We start from the raw sequence: 15,236 nt of genomic DNA, 5'->3' as shown, positions 1-15,236 counted from the left end.
GAGGAAAAATACATTCGGCTCGCTCGCATTTTGGCTCATTCTGTCACTCACAATGTTCGCCAAGGAACCAGGGTAACAGAAATGAGATGAGCTTAAAATGATTGACACGGTGTAGCATTATGGGCTCGTGACTTAGGTGGTGTGGACGGTACAGGACTTGCATGGAGTAGTGATGTTGAAAATTGCATCATATTAACACCCTGTCACGATGGTTAAACGATTGGTTCTAAACGTTGCTGTGATCCAAGATAAATGTGCTGACAAGACACCTATCTATGCTGGTTAATCGCGGGCCCGTCAACCCGATGACTGAACACGGTTTTTTAGATCAGTTGTCACGATGTCATTACATGCATTATGGCTGAATAAGGTCGAAAATCGCTAATTCTCGTTTACAATAGGAAAAAGACTGCATTGGCGGGACGTAATGTGCCTCACGACTTCCGCCGGGGTAACGTGAAACAGGATAGTCTTTTGCGGACTATTGTTAGGAACCAGCAGGATGTTACCTATAAGGTACCGATGCTCGACATAACCTTATTATGTTCTCACAGCATGAGCTGTACAAACACGAAACGCGCGGTTTGGCGAGCCGTGGTTCTTTCTTCGTGCGATGAGTTTCTGCCATCACAGACGGGAATATTACAATTTCATCATCATGGCGCACGGTCTTGACCAATTAAATCAGCCTTGCTATACGAGATCGGTCGGTTGTCGGCAATCGGCATCCAGAAAGACAACTGGCATGTATTTGGACCCCACCCCAAAAAGCTGACTGCATTTAACGGAATGCTATCTTGTCGGCGCGTCTTTTTGTCCCTGTGTCAATGAAGATCAACGCTAAAAGTCGGACGGCATTTTGCCAGAGTGTCAAATTGACGAAATGTTGATAGATCACAACACACGTTTAAATATGCCAAAATTTCCTTTGCTCAAATGTCCATTTGTCGAAACTTTCTTGAAACGAATGCCAATTCGCCGAAGTGTTCTTTTACAGAATATTAACTCACGAAATGTGTTTTCGTCGAATCTTTATTTGCCGAAATGCCATATACTCGAATGTTAAATAGTAGCATATCCTCAAGTCGAATGTTCATGCACCTAACTGTTGCTAGTGTGTTGTACAGGGGGCCTCTCACCCTTCCTTGTGGGCGTTTTTCCTCATCGCCTTACGAAGGGATGCTGCGACCGGGTGGCCGGTTTGGGACCACGCGCTCGGGGAGTGTTAATTTGACCCACCGAGGCCTCTAAAACGAAGGCAGCTAAAAACGTCAATAGCAAATGCTCTATGTGAACCCAATCTCGTCAAATGGCGTGATCCTTTGATTATGACATTCGGTTGAAATGAAGTAAATCAAGTCAAACTTAAGATTGAGGTCCGCATTGTCCTGAGACCTCCTCCACAACCACCTCTAATTTAGATACATCCTATAAGTAAAAGGCTACTGGTATTCTTAGATCAGCAACCCTCCTTGACTTTAAGTCATTTAGGGTGACCACTATCTTACAAACTGCTTTGATATTCCCAATTATAATCAGCACCCAGAAGCAATGTAGCAGAAGCTAGGCGACGTGTTCCAAGTGCACGGTTGATCGGAGTAAGGTTAAGTCGCGGCGGCTGTTTCGTGACAAGTCGTGTTTTCCACACTCGGTGAAATAGTACTGGGCTGAGCGTCATCCGGGAAATCGTTCTGGAGCACGGCAGCCACCTTCTTTGAGTAGTCTGCTCCACGGATGCTACCCTTCCCAGATCCCGGTTGGCGACTACGAACGGCACTTTGACTGCTCGCACAAGCTGCTGTTGCTACATTTGTTTGCTGTTGTTGGTTTGACTGCGGGTTAAAACTTTTTAGGGCAACAGTGATCATTGCACGGCCAAAGGAAAGAGCAGAGAGGTAGAAGTGGAGGATATCGTTGCGGCAACTCTATGTTACCTCCGGCATTGAGATTTACGTCGCAAAAGGAGCCCAAACCAAGCCGAGTACGAACGTCCAGCCGAGTGTTCTGCCGCCCCGCTCGGGCGAGCTTCCAGCCGCGCCGAAGTACCGCAGCTGGGTCATGACGGGTGGCGAGGCCGACTCGCCGCTGACGGCTATAGTATGCCGCCGGTCATGCGGCATGGTGATGGAATGCAGCACACAGCGGGCTGAAGACAGTGTGACACATGTTAACTGTTGGTCACTGCTTGCTCCACTTTGTGACTGCTACAAGAGTTGTTGCGAGTATTTGGAATTCGGGCTTTATGCCATTCAGTTGATCAAACGAGTGGGCAGAGGTGTAGTTTCTCGTCCATTGAGCGGGGGAGGGTGCTTCAGCCCTCTAACCTGAGCTCTAGCCTCGAACCTTGGCAAGAAAGTGGGCAAAATCTTTGAAGAAACTCGTTTGTTGATATATTTTGGAACAGTTTTTATGATTTCCACTGTTGAGTCCGCAAACTTATTTTGCAAAACTACTACCCTGCTAACCACATCGAAAAAGACCTCAGAACGAATTTACTCTCCTCCTAGACCTGAGCTGTTTCCCCGCCTTCAAGGATCGTGCGTGGCAGCCATTGGCCAACCGCCAGGCCTGTGGTGAGCTACAATAGGAATGTTCAGGAATGCTCTCGTTACCCCAGACCACCAAAACACCGAACATCACGGTTTTAGTCGTCGCTCCGATGGACGCTCTTGGTCGCTGCGATCAGATGCATATCGGATCCAGCCTTTTGAGAGCACTTAACACAACCTCTCCTATTAACTGCACGTTTCGTGCCGGAAAAGAAACATTACTTATAAGACGCCAGAAAACACGCAGAAACTACATCTCCCAACTACTGTCCCATTCCTATGGCTACACTGCCGCAAAATGTATTGAAAGTAAACTGTGGAGAGACAGTCGCAATATTCACATATGAAGGCTCACACTACAGCAGGTGCCTGGTGACCGGACTGGCACTCCCGCCAGTGCCGCCGCCGCCGCCGCTACCCGCCGGCGGCAGACCACTACACCGAGCCGAGGAGCGTCTCCACCTCGGCCAGCACGGCCACCAGCCTGCCGGCGTCGGCCGGCGGAGCGGCCGCCTCTCGCAGCCGCCGCAGTCGCGCCTCTATCCGGCCGATGACGTCGGTCGCCTCGCGGGCCTCGTATTCGGCGTCGAGGTCGGCCAGTAGGTCCATCTGGGCCAGGCTGGACCTGCCGGCTGCCCGGCGCGCTCCGGGGCGGCCGTCCTCCGGGCGGTCCACACCGTCCGCCGGCTCCTGCGGACCGGCCGCAGCGGCCGGAGTGCGAGCGCCGCAGTCCTGGTGCCGCGGGTCAGCGCGCCCCGTCCCCTCCTGCGGCCGACACGCCCCGTCCGACTGGTCGCAGCCGGCCGGAGCACCGTCCGCCGGGCCGGGAGGTCCGACGGCGGGGTCCCGTCCGAACGGCGAGGCCTCTCGACGGCGGCGGCTGGCAGCAGCAGCGCGGAGCCGGCCACAGAGCGCTGGTGGGCCGAGCGGCCGGCCGGCCATCAGGCGCAGGTAGCCGCTGACCCGAGCCTGCAGACCGGGCGGCGTCGCGACGGCGGCCGCCATCAGCTCCGGGCGCGGCGTGGCGCGCGCGAAGCTGGCGAACGCTTCCAGGGCGCGCTGGCGGACCAGTCGATCCCCGTCCGTCAGCAGGCATCGGTACAGCTCTGCGGAGAGCACCACCACACGCTTGGTTAGCAGTGACGCCATGAAAAGCGTCCGCGTGTCAAACGCACAACACATGTACCGGTAAAGGCCAATGTGTGATTACGAGACGAGATCTGTAATGCACCACGGGAAGGACAATCACTCAGTATGGATGTACGTGTATATATATATATATATATATATATATATATATATATATATATATATATATATATACATGGCTGCTACAGAAATGAATCGGACTGATTAGCACGAGGGATCATCATTGCGGAAGGAAAATCATGCAAAGGCTTGCTGACAAATAGTCTGGTTCAAAATACGTTGAACACAACCGATGTTTCACGTTACTTGCAAAGCAACAGCCCACACAGCAGCAGCATTGTGATGGTACAATTAGCTCGACATGCTGGTTCTAGACCTAGCGAGCCGCCCAGGTATGTACACACCGGGCAGCACATCTGCCGAGACGGCGCGGCCGGGTCCGGGCCGGAGCTCTCGACCTGCAGTGACCCTGAGGAGAGTGACGACGGCCAGCCGCACCGGCACACTGCAGCTAGGCAGCCAGCCCAGAGCCAGCCGCACAACCTGAGGCAAAGAACCACGCCGCTGAGACAGACCAACAGCGCTGGACTTCAGTCCTGGTTTCGCTTACTGGACTGGTGAGCAAAAAACCCCATAATTGAAATGCGAGATAAAAATTACCATTTCAAAACCTTATAAGTTTTGAAATGTTAACAAAATGTTATTAATATTAAAAAATATTAAATTATGACAAAAAGCTATAGCAAAAGCTGAATTTTATTTCACACCATTCAGATCTGACGCAGGATTCATCTTATATAACGTAGCAGCTCTCGAATTAGCGGCATGCACTGGAATATTTCCTGAGGAGTGGAAAATCTCCGAGCGAGGGATGCCACTTTTCGAGCACAGCAGACGACGGCAAGCTTCATTAGCACAGCAAACACATCACAGTAATGTTGCCCGTGTCCTGTCCCACGGCAGGGGCGTCCCTCCCGGTGCCGATAACGCCGATTACCCACATATTCAGTGTGTGGGTAGGAGCCGCTCCGAGCCCGGCTCCGAGCCCGACCCCGAGCCCGACCTCGAGCCCGGCCCCGAGCCCAACCCCGAGCCCGGCCCCGAGCCCAGTCCCGAGCCCAGCCCCGAGCCCGGCCCCGAGCCCGGCCCCGAGCCCGACCCCGAGCCTGGCCCCGAGCCCGGCCCCGAGCCCGGCCCCGAGCCCGGCCACGAGCCTGGCCCCGAGCCCGGCCCCGAGCGTTGTCCCGAGCGCGGCCCCGAGCCCGGCCAGGAGCCGTCCTGACCTCGGCCAGCCGTGCGTCAGTCAGCCGGTCGGCCAGGGCCGCCGTGGCCGTCAGCAGAGCGGCGGCCAGCATGCCGGCGGCCGGACCGGCCACAGTCGTCGGCAGCGCCGCCCACAGCCGCTCCAGGGAGGCCAGCTCGGCCGGCACAAGCTGCGCAGCCGCCGCCACGTCCGCCGTACCCAGCGCGTCCGTCTGTAACGGCCACCACCTCTCAGAGCGGCAGCCGGTGCTGGCTCGTGGTTTTTGCCATGTGCTGGCACAGGGCAAGAACACAACACCCTCTTGCCATGCGCTCGCGTAATGGCCACACCATTGCTTTGTCATGGCTTCATTGTAAGGCCAGGGCGTGAGTGAATACAAACGTGACACTGAAGGAGGCGATCGCACTTGTTGAAACAACACACCTCGGGAGTCTAAATCAGTGCGTCAGAGTTAAGTTGGTGATTTGACAGTTCAGTTAAAAGTCAGTTGGCAGTTAACAGTTCAGGAACGTATCCCACTTGTTGAACATGGCGGAGGCATGAGTCACGTAATAGTCGTTTGTATACAAAAATGAGCGCGCTACCGGCGCCAGTGACGCCCCACTGGTGGCCAAACTGCGTCTGGCGGCGGCCGTACCAGCTGCAGCAGCTCTGGCCCTGTCAGGCTGCCCGGCCGCTCGGCCAGCGGCAGCGCCCGGCGCAGCAGCGCGGCCGTGTCGGCCGCCGGGCTGCCGGCGCGCAGCAGCTGAGCGCGGTGCTGGTCGGCCAGCAGTGGCCGCAGTCGGCGCAGCAGCCGCCAGAGGGCGGGCGAGCGGCGGCGGGCCAGCGCGCCGGCCGCCGCCGAGCAGTAGTCCCTGCACAGCTCGGCGGGGCCGTACCTGTGCAGGCAGGGAACGATGACGACATGGACAGGGGGCGCGACACAGCCCCCCCCCCCCCCCCTCTACCGACCATGGTGCAGGCGGCAGAGATGCGCAGTGTCCCATACCGTACGCGTGCATACAGTGCCGTATGAGCCGTCAGGGCGGTTTACGTAACGACACTTCGCCCATCTGGCCAACGGCGTCTGATGCGCGCCAGCTAACCCTCCCTGATTCCTGAAGTAGCGCCTGCGGATCATTTCTTAATCAAAGAAGACAATCGCATCTTGCATACATACTTTGATGTCGCTATTCAATAGACAAACAGTCTCGAATCAGAGACACTGTAGTGTACATGCATATCCTCCCCCCCCCCCCCCCCCCCCACGCACTAGACAAATCACAACCCAATTACTGATGCAGTGGATGAGGCCCTCATCAGTTAACACTCCAGGCACACAGAGAGCACTAGCCTGGCGATAAAACAGAGGACGTCGGCGGCGAGAAGCGCGCCCCAGACGCCAGACTGGCACAGGTGGCGCCACAGGTGTGTCTCGGTAGCGCGCAGCTCGGGCGCTGTCAGGCTCCCTGCCGGCAGGCACAGACAGTCAGTGGCCAATCGCCACCGCAGACCGGCTTCACGACAGGGAACGGGTACTGCATGCTTCGCATTTCAAAGAACCCCTGTCGAAGATCGGCAGGATTAAACAGAGTAACACGCTAAGCGGATGCATCGGCTGCGGCTCGCATCGCCACAGGACCCGGGAGGACGATGTCCTGCGACACGGCGGGCGCCACTTGGACACCGTTCAGCATAAGAGGTACAAGCCAAAAGAGAGCAAACCCACAAAACGCACAGCATCGCTGACGGCTGAACCAGCCCAACGGCAGGTGCCCAGCTCGCGATCGGCCCACCCCGGCACACGCACCGGCCAGAGAGAGCCTCCCAGGCCACGCCACGACCGTGGAGTCTCCCCGGGCACGTACCGACCAGGGCGCAGACCGACACCAGGGTGTGCTCGTACAGGCTGACCCGGGGTCGATTGTGGATATCGGATTCCACGGGCGCGCCGCAGGCCAGCTCAACGTCACCTGCCGACACCCCGCCCGGCTGGCATGAGGAAGCGCTCGCTCCACTGCGTATCACGGTGTCGAGGTAAGTCGCACTGTATGTTTGTATGCAGACAATGAAGGAAACTGTACACTTTGAACACTTGCACACCACCTGCGTCCGCACCATTGCCGGCCGCATCAAATGTTATGGTTATATGGCCACGCCTCTGCACCAATTCCTTTGCTATAAACAACAGTCCTGGTTGTGAGCAAAGTACGCATTCGCAATCACGATTGCCAGCCGTCCCACTGCACCCATCCCCTCCCGTATTCGCTATTTAGTCGGCCACCACACGTCATGCACACGGATTCCACGTACAGCGCGGCAGCAGGTCCAGCGCGGCGGCCACCAGGTGGCGCCGGTCGGCACCGGCCGTCCACACGCCTCGTGACGCCTCCGGCAGGTGGCAGCACCGGCGGGCCAGCGCCAGGCAGCAGCGCAGCCGACAGAGCGGCCCGAGAGCCTCGCTGGCGTCCAGGGCCTCCCAGAACGGCTGCGGCGCAGCACAGATCAGACAGTGAGCTGGGTGAGAGGTCCGGTCTGTCCGGTCAAAGGTCCGGTCTGGGAAACCTTGGCGACGTGGCAGCGAGCAGCTGTGTGTGGCGACCACGCCTCAACGCCTGGCCGTCGGCGGGCGCCATCCGCGCCTCATCATCACCCCTGCCGCATCACTGGTAATCGATCGACATAACATAATTGGCGGCAAGCGTGCATATCAGTAAATGTATATAACGACGAAGTAAAATAATGACAAGACGACTGAGACAAAACAAAAGAAAAATGCAGTAACAGTCAAGATGTATCAATTAATAATCCTACCTAATTTTATTTTCTACATAACTTTACATAATTACATGATCCTACTACGACGCAAAACAATGTATGCCCATCATCCATGAAAAAATTGAAGATTGCTAAATGGTCATCACTGCTCACCTCTGGGTATGCCTGATCCTCCATCATGCTGAAGAGCAGCGGCTCGGCGGCCACCGTCAGCTGACTGCTCAGCTGACTGAGCACAGCAGGGTCCAGGTCGTTTACGTGCGCGTCGGGGGCGGAGTACCTGCGGCAGTGGTGACACAGCTCATCAGACGATCATCAGCTGCCTTACATGTCATCTGCTTGGTAGGAGGTACAGTGATGACACAGCTCACCAGACGATCATCATCTGCCTTACATGTCATCTGCTTGGCAGGAGGTACAGCATCAACCGATTTGGTGGCACCTACGGGGCGGCGGAGTGCCGAGACAGAGTAGCCGTAAGCAGGATGACCGTGACCAAATGGCACTGATTTTGGCAGATCGCTTATGGTGATCTGTACGACGGCACTAATTTTGGCAGATCGGTTGTGGTGATCCGTACGCAGTCAGGTTAAACAATGGTGGAATGGCACTTCCCCTATCTATCAGCAATGATAAAATCCCTTTGTATTACCTTTCCTTTCTTCCGCACATTAACGTATTAACGCAGAACGAATCCACACAACATTAACGCCGTAGTATTGCACCGAGCAGGTAACATTTCCAGTAGCATACACATGGCGATTACCACCCGACTGCAATTCAATACCAGCTCGAACCTAAACACAGGCAGCAACTGGCGGGGCTCAGCTGCTGAGCTGAGCGAGAAATACAGCTGCTTCAGGATGCCTGCTGAGACACACGGGTCGAGTCGGTCGAGGGTCACGGGTCGAGTCGGGCACCTGCCCGGTGAGGGTGAACGCCAGCTCTGTGAGAGCGCCGAACGCGCCTGCTGAGACACACGGGTCGAGTCGGGCACCTGCCTGGTGAGGGTGAACGCCAGCTCTGTGAGAACGCCGAACGCGCCTGCTGAGATACACGGGTCGAGTCGGGCACCTGCCTGGTGAGGGTGAACGCCAGCTCTGTGAGAACGCCGAACACGCCTGCTGAGATACACGGGTCGAGTCGGGCACCTGCCTGGTGAGGGTGAACACCAGCTCTGTGAGAACGCTGAACGCGCCTGCTGAGACACACGGGTCGAGTCGGGCACCTGCCCGGTGAGGGTGAACGCCAGCTCTGTGAGAACGCCGAACGCGCCTGCCGAGATACACGGGTCGAGTCGGGCACCTGCCCGGTGAGGGTGAACGCCAGCTCTGTGAGAGCGCCGAACGCGCCTGCTGAGACACACGGGTCGAGTCGGGCACCTGCCTGGTGAGGGTGAACGCCAGCTCTGTGAGAACGCCGAACGCGCCTCGCGCCTGCGCCGTGTAGCTCTCACTCAGACCGACGGCCAGCTTCAGGTAGAAGCCGCACATCTTGAGCGCCTTCGACAGCGGCCGGCTCTGGTCACCGCCAGACGCCTGCGGAGCGGGTACAACGTTGCAAGCTGCGGCACATGACAGAGGATGAAACATACGTTAATGTCATTGCAACACCAGGGTCCATATTCAAATGAGTTCATGGACCACAAACGCTGAACGGATTATGCCCGCTGAAAATCCTACTTGCATGCGGTGCTGTATCCAGTGCTCATGCGTGCTCATCTGCGCGCATTTTGATTGCAAACACCCTACACAGTTTGATGGCACATAGTGAAATTCTGACACTTTAAGACTTGCGCTGTGTGGTGCAAATAAAACACAACCCGGGAGCGAGGCATGCCCTCAAGCAATTCAAGTGCAAAACGAGGCGTCGGTTACCATGTTCTGAACACCGTGTAATTCCGCTCTCGCGGGTTAACAAACGCCAGCCGTTCGCAGGCCGCCACAGGGCGCCGTTCTGACCTTGTCGGCGGCCGTCTGGCGTATTTCGGCCAGGCGGTCAGTGACCTCGCCGGCCATGAAGGTCAGCGCCCGTGGCAGGTCGGCGCTGGCCGGCAGCCGCTCCGGCAGTAGCTGGAGCAGGCGCAGGTAGCACTTCCAGGCCTCAGCCATGGCGCGAGCGTCCAGCCTGGTCAGAAGGCGACCGGTCACCGCCAGGTCGTCACAGACTGCCGAAGGTGACACGCTGTGTAACATGCGGCAGAAGGGCCACGCGTCGCACATTAGCAGCGGACGTACAGTATGTTACACTGGCAGCATGGATATACGGCATCATATACTAAAAGCAGGGGAAGACTATGTGACATATGGCAGCTGATGGTGCACAGTTTCACATCCTCATGACAGGGGTACCCTGTGTCATGCACTGCCAGCAGGGTGTGCAATGTCACACACTGGCAGCACGGGTTACTGCTGAGCTGCTTAGGGGATACCTCGAGGTCATTTACCGCCCTCTTCGAAACGTTTTCCTTGTTACGGTGCAATGGAGTTGTCATTATTTCAGTCACATTCGACACCTTATATTGATCTATGCACCAGTATTTGTATCCAATTTGGGACGAGAATGTGATTGCATAACGTGTTCTACTCCACAGCGTCGGCCCTGATCCAAACCGTGAGAAACACTGACAGGAGCGAACATCATCCCACACAGCTGACAAGGTCACACAACACAGGACACAGCCGACAAGAGAGCACGGCAACACAAATATTCCAGCACACTGTGGAGCGCCACCAGCTGACAGCCGGAGCACACAGCATCCGATGGTGACCACGGAGCCAGCACAGACCGGCCCAGATCCACCTAAGCTCAGCACAGACAGGCCGAGACTCACCTGAAGTCAGCACGAACCGGTCCAGACCCACCAGACCCACCTGGGGTCAGCACGGACCGGTCCAGACCCACCTGGGGTCAGCATAGACAAGCCCAGACCCACCTGAGGTCGGCACGGACCGGCCCAGACCCACCTGGGGTCAGTACAGACAAGTCCAGACCCACCTGAAGTGAGCACGCACCGGTCCAGACCCACCTGGGGTCAGTACAGACAAGTCCAGACCCACCTGGGGTCAGCACGGACCGGACCAGACCCACCTGGGGTCAGCACGGACAAGCCCAGACCCACCTGAGGTGAGCACTGACAGGTCCAGACCCACCTGGTGTCAGCACGGACCGGCCCAGACCCACCTGGGGTCAGCACGGACCGGCCCAGACCCACCTGAGGTGAGCAAGGCCATGTCGTCCTCGGTCAGACCGTCAGAGGTGGCCAAAGAGCTGCAGAGTTGATGGAGGTGTGCCTGCAGGGTCGTGGCGGCGCGGAACAGCTGTGTGAGCGGCTCATTCACCGACTCCAGCACGCTGCCGTACATGCGCGAGCTGCGGTATACAACAGACAGGACCATGGTCACCGACTCCAGCATACGGCCGCACGCCCGAGGGCTGCGGTACATGACAAGGGACTGCAGGTGATCTGCAGACTTAGTATCACATAAGCATGCATAAATATACTAACATGCAGCACAGATCAGCATTTAAAAATTCATGCTGTAGGGTGTGTGGGATGTAAATATAAATTCATGCTGTCGGAATCTTGGCTCTCTGGCATCCCCATACACAATTCATGGGTGCTAATCTATCGCTTTGTGACCCCAAAACCAGACATCTGACCAGCCCAGCCCATTTGTCAAGCCTGTGGCACTTAGATCCTGGGTTGATCGCCACCCGGTTCAATGCTGATTGCCTGATTTTGAGCAAGGGGGGGGGGGGGCAACCGGCAGTAGATCCCAAGCTGGGGTGCAATGGCATGTAAAATATTGACATCCCTGCCACCCAAATGGCTGGATATTAGAATACTGGCACAGATGGTGAGACACGGACTAGCCTGACTGAAATTTCACAAATTTTGTTTTTGGATGTGAAGATACATGCAGGGTTATATTACACATAATTAAATTACAGATGATGGTAGAAAGACCAATTCAGACTTAATGCACCATGCAATTACAATTTAGAAGTGTGTGTGTGTGTGTGTGTGCGTGTGTGTGTCATTGGGGCTTTACGACGCACTCAGCTGCTGAGGCTATATGCCGTCGCCTGCCTCGTCACATTTAATGAAATTACAGATGATGGTGGAAAGACCAATTCAGACTTTATGCACCATACAATTACAATTTAGAAGTGTGTGTGTGAGTGTGTCATTGGGGCTTAACGACGCACTCAGCTGCTGACGCTATATGGCGTCGCCTGCCTCTCACCCTGGCAGGAATGGCGGGCACCGCGGGGAATGGAACCCCATACCTCTGGTTTCTCAGACGTGCACTCGCTAACGCAGACGCGTTAACCACTACACTACCGGCGCCCCATTAGAAGTGTGAGTAGCACTCCCAGACCATTACATTTGGGAACTTGTAGGGCAATGGGGATGGGATGAACACCTTTAACAGTACCTGTCCTGGCAGTGTGAATAAGTAGCTTTGAGACTGTGGAAGGCATACTGTAAAAGATCAGTCATCAAAGAGGAGGATGTCCATTCCTTGTCTTGTGCATGTAGGCAGCAAGCAGAGATGCAGCCCAAAATATGAATGGGAGTCTGAAAATGGAATAGCAGTCACCAGGTTGAACTGAAGGTGTACATAATATAGACACTGCATGCTAACCATGATGTACATCATATGCTAGTTTCTTATAGATCCCAATTTCAGACCATATTTATAAATGGGGAAAACACATTTGCATACCAAAAAAATAGTTGCAAATAAAAATGGAATGCAAAAATAGCCTCACAAGTTTTGAACGATAAGCTTACAAAGACTACCATCTTGTGGAGATGGTAATCAAAAGGAGATAAACAAAATGCATGATTATTCTTACCCAGATGAGTTTCAAAACTTCTTGAACATTATCCCAAGCCTGTAAAGCCTCAAAGGCACTGTCACATGCTCTAATTGCGGGTGGGAGCAGGATTTTAAACATGTTTTTAGCCTCTGACTCAGATGCCTTAATAATTGTTTTCTGAATAAAGGCATCAATGATTTGTGCTTGAAGAACAACATCACATGACTCCAAATGTCTGGGCACTTCATCCTGCAGCTCCTTGCATCTTGCATGCACTTGATGTTCCTCCAAAGTTTTTAGATGTGCCAAGAAATCACTTGCCATCCTTTTGCAGGTACCTAGAACATCACGACCAATGAAATACTGGCACATATACACTTGCGGGGCAACCAATGTGGTATTGATGCACCATTGCAGGCATAATAAATACAAATGGCAGATATAACAAAACTGGTCATGGTGCACTAATAATATTAATATTAGTTTACACCACTATATTACACTACACTGTCACCTTAGCCCACACTGTAATGAACCAACACAACTGCAGTGGACCAATAACTATTACAGGCCACATGCACAATTACCACATGCACAATTACAGGCCACCATGCTGATAAGGCATAGTTTTAGAGATTACTTTTCAGGCCCTTATGGCAATCAGCATCATTTTATAACTTATATATGCACAGTAAGCTAAATATCTTACCTCACTAAAGCAGGAATAGATATGTAATTGCCCAGAACTGAAATTGACTTTTTCTAGGTACTTGTGTGAGACCTTTTCAAAGATTGACTTGCTCAAACCTTGCATTACAACCAAAGGTCAGGAAACAAAATTATGTCATCTTTCATTTGAAATGAACTGATAATATCTCACATGTGGCTACGCTTGCAGTGCATTTGCACATCAAACAATGGCACTGATCATTGATTGTCAGAAAACCAGCTGAACATAAGACCAAGCTCATATTATGATTAATCCCAGGGAAAATATCAAAGGAATCAATTTGAAATGACCAACCATTTACATACACAAGCAAACCTGAACAAATTACACAGTACTGACAAATATAGTTATATATTGCTCAGGGGTGTGCATATCAGTTAAATAAGGGTGCAGTGGAGGAACAGGAATAGTACATGAATGAGGATCACATTATATAAGCTTGAAAAAGTTGGTCATCCATCAGGCAAGGAAAGAAGGCTTGAGCAAAGTGTAGAGTAATCAGTCAAATGAATGTTCGGTGAAACAAAAGGGATAGTAAATGAATCAAGGCTGTGTTGTATATTTGGAAAAATTGGCTATCTCTGCAAGGGCAGAAGGTTCGTGCAAAGTGTAGAGAACCACATAACAGCTTATGGTGCAGTATGTGCTTGACCATCTGGTTACATAATTTAGGCTCCTAAATACAATGCCAGCACATTGAATAAAGAAACCAAACTTATCCAGAATGCTGACCTGCATACACTTACCTATGGCCTGTGCATAGCAACATAAACCTATGACCCAATGGGTCTATGTCTATTCACTTCACTCCTATTAATGGACGCTAAGAGCCATATCTGTAGTTCAAAAAGAACGCCAAAAATTTAGTATGCTACCATATCTAGTGCTGGCAGCAAGTGCCATTCACCATTGAAAGAGAATCTACTTGTTCGTTACAAGTTTAATGACTGCACCGTACTACATTGTGCTAAAATTACCGAGTTTCGCTGCAAAGCAACACCCTTCGAGCATAGTTTTTTCACTCTCTCCCTCTTCCCATATTTTATGTGAATCTGTCGCTCCTGCCTGATATCGTCTCACCACGCATGCCAAACACATATTTCCCTTCCAGAAGTTTTAAATTTGTATTCATAACCGAGCTCACTTGAAACTTTCAGACATAAACAAGGCTCCACAGAACCTGGGCATCTATGGTTACATCCTACCTTACCTACATCTAAACCATGCCTATGTATGCGCAGAGCAAGGGCATCAGGTGCATTTTCAAACTCGAGAGCCTCAGCGAGTCCAGCCGCTTGCATGCATCAAGTTCGGTTTGTTTACAAAATGCATTATCATCCACACCTATGTGTCAAATGTCTGATATTCACGCATGCCCAATTTTGGGGGTTACACCACACAAATACCATACCAGCAGAGCAAAGCCTGGCAAAAATAACAAGGCCTCGTAGGTAATTTAACTCCACGTATTTTTTTTTTACCCGAAGAAATCTGACCACTAGTTGCACCACTCCCGAAATGCAGGAGTGAAAAATTCAAGAAATGCATTCTGAATAAAATCCCAAAGCTGAATGTCTCCATTTCAGCGCTCCTTTTCACAGATTTTGAGTAGGATACGTTCATTACAAAATTTTGCCAAAAAGCTCAAAGTCTTTATATTTGTTTGATTACTTTTATTTTTCTTGGCCTCATATGAATGCTCAACAACTTCAGTATGCCTTGCTTTCCGATAGTCTTTAAAGATGCCGTCTTTGGTTTAAAATGTTAACCAATTTTTGTGCGTAAACGTTCCAACTGTAAACTTGCACGCGTTGTGTACATAAATTGGATTGATTTGGCGGCCGCCCAAACAGGTTTGATATGCACTCAAGAGTGAACATTTCATGGGGAATGAATGAAACAATTTGAAGCGCAGAATTTATTTTTGCCGCCACTTTTGAATTGCTAAACCCCAAGT

The 15,236-nt window shown here is 52.7% G+C and overlaps 1 protein-coding gene across 1 annotated transcript; it reads right to left on the bottom strand.

The window, feature by feature from the left end:
• Window positions 1-6,264: 6,264 nt before the first annotated feature.
• LOC119100079 (uncharacterized protein C1orf112 homolog) lies at window positions 6,265-13,273 on the bottom strand. Its single transcript, XM_037223192.1, has 10 exons — window positions 13,259-13,273; window positions 12,586-12,887; window positions 12,162-12,304; window positions 10,934-11,091; window positions 9,681-9,886; window positions 9,106-9,257; window positions 7,873-7,999; window positions 7,255-7,429; window positions 6,810-6,914; window positions 6,265-6,410 (listed from the first exon to the last, which is right to left on the bottom strand). Exons 2-10 carry the CDS (start codon window positions 12,871-12,873, stop codon window positions 6,265-6,267), a joined length of 1,500 nt encoding a protein of 499 aa, XP_037079087.1. The 5' UTR covers window positions 12,874-12,887; window positions 13,259-13,273.
• Between the last annotated feature and the right edge of the window lie 1,963 nt (window positions 13,274-15,236).

This window comes from Pollicipes pollicipes, unplaced genomic scaffold (genome assembly GCF_011947565.3).
Source record: "Pollicipes pollicipes isolate AB1234 unplaced genomic scaffold, Ppol_2.1 Scaffold_4881;HRSCAF=5763_pilon_pilon_pilon, whole genome shotgun sequence".
In the NCBI taxonomy this organism is placed as follows: Eukaryota; Metazoa; Arthropoda; class Thecostraca; order Pollicipedomorpha; family Pollicipedidae; genus Pollicipes; species Pollicipes pollicipes.
This window is presented reverse-complemented; position numbering and strand designations above follow the sequence as displayed.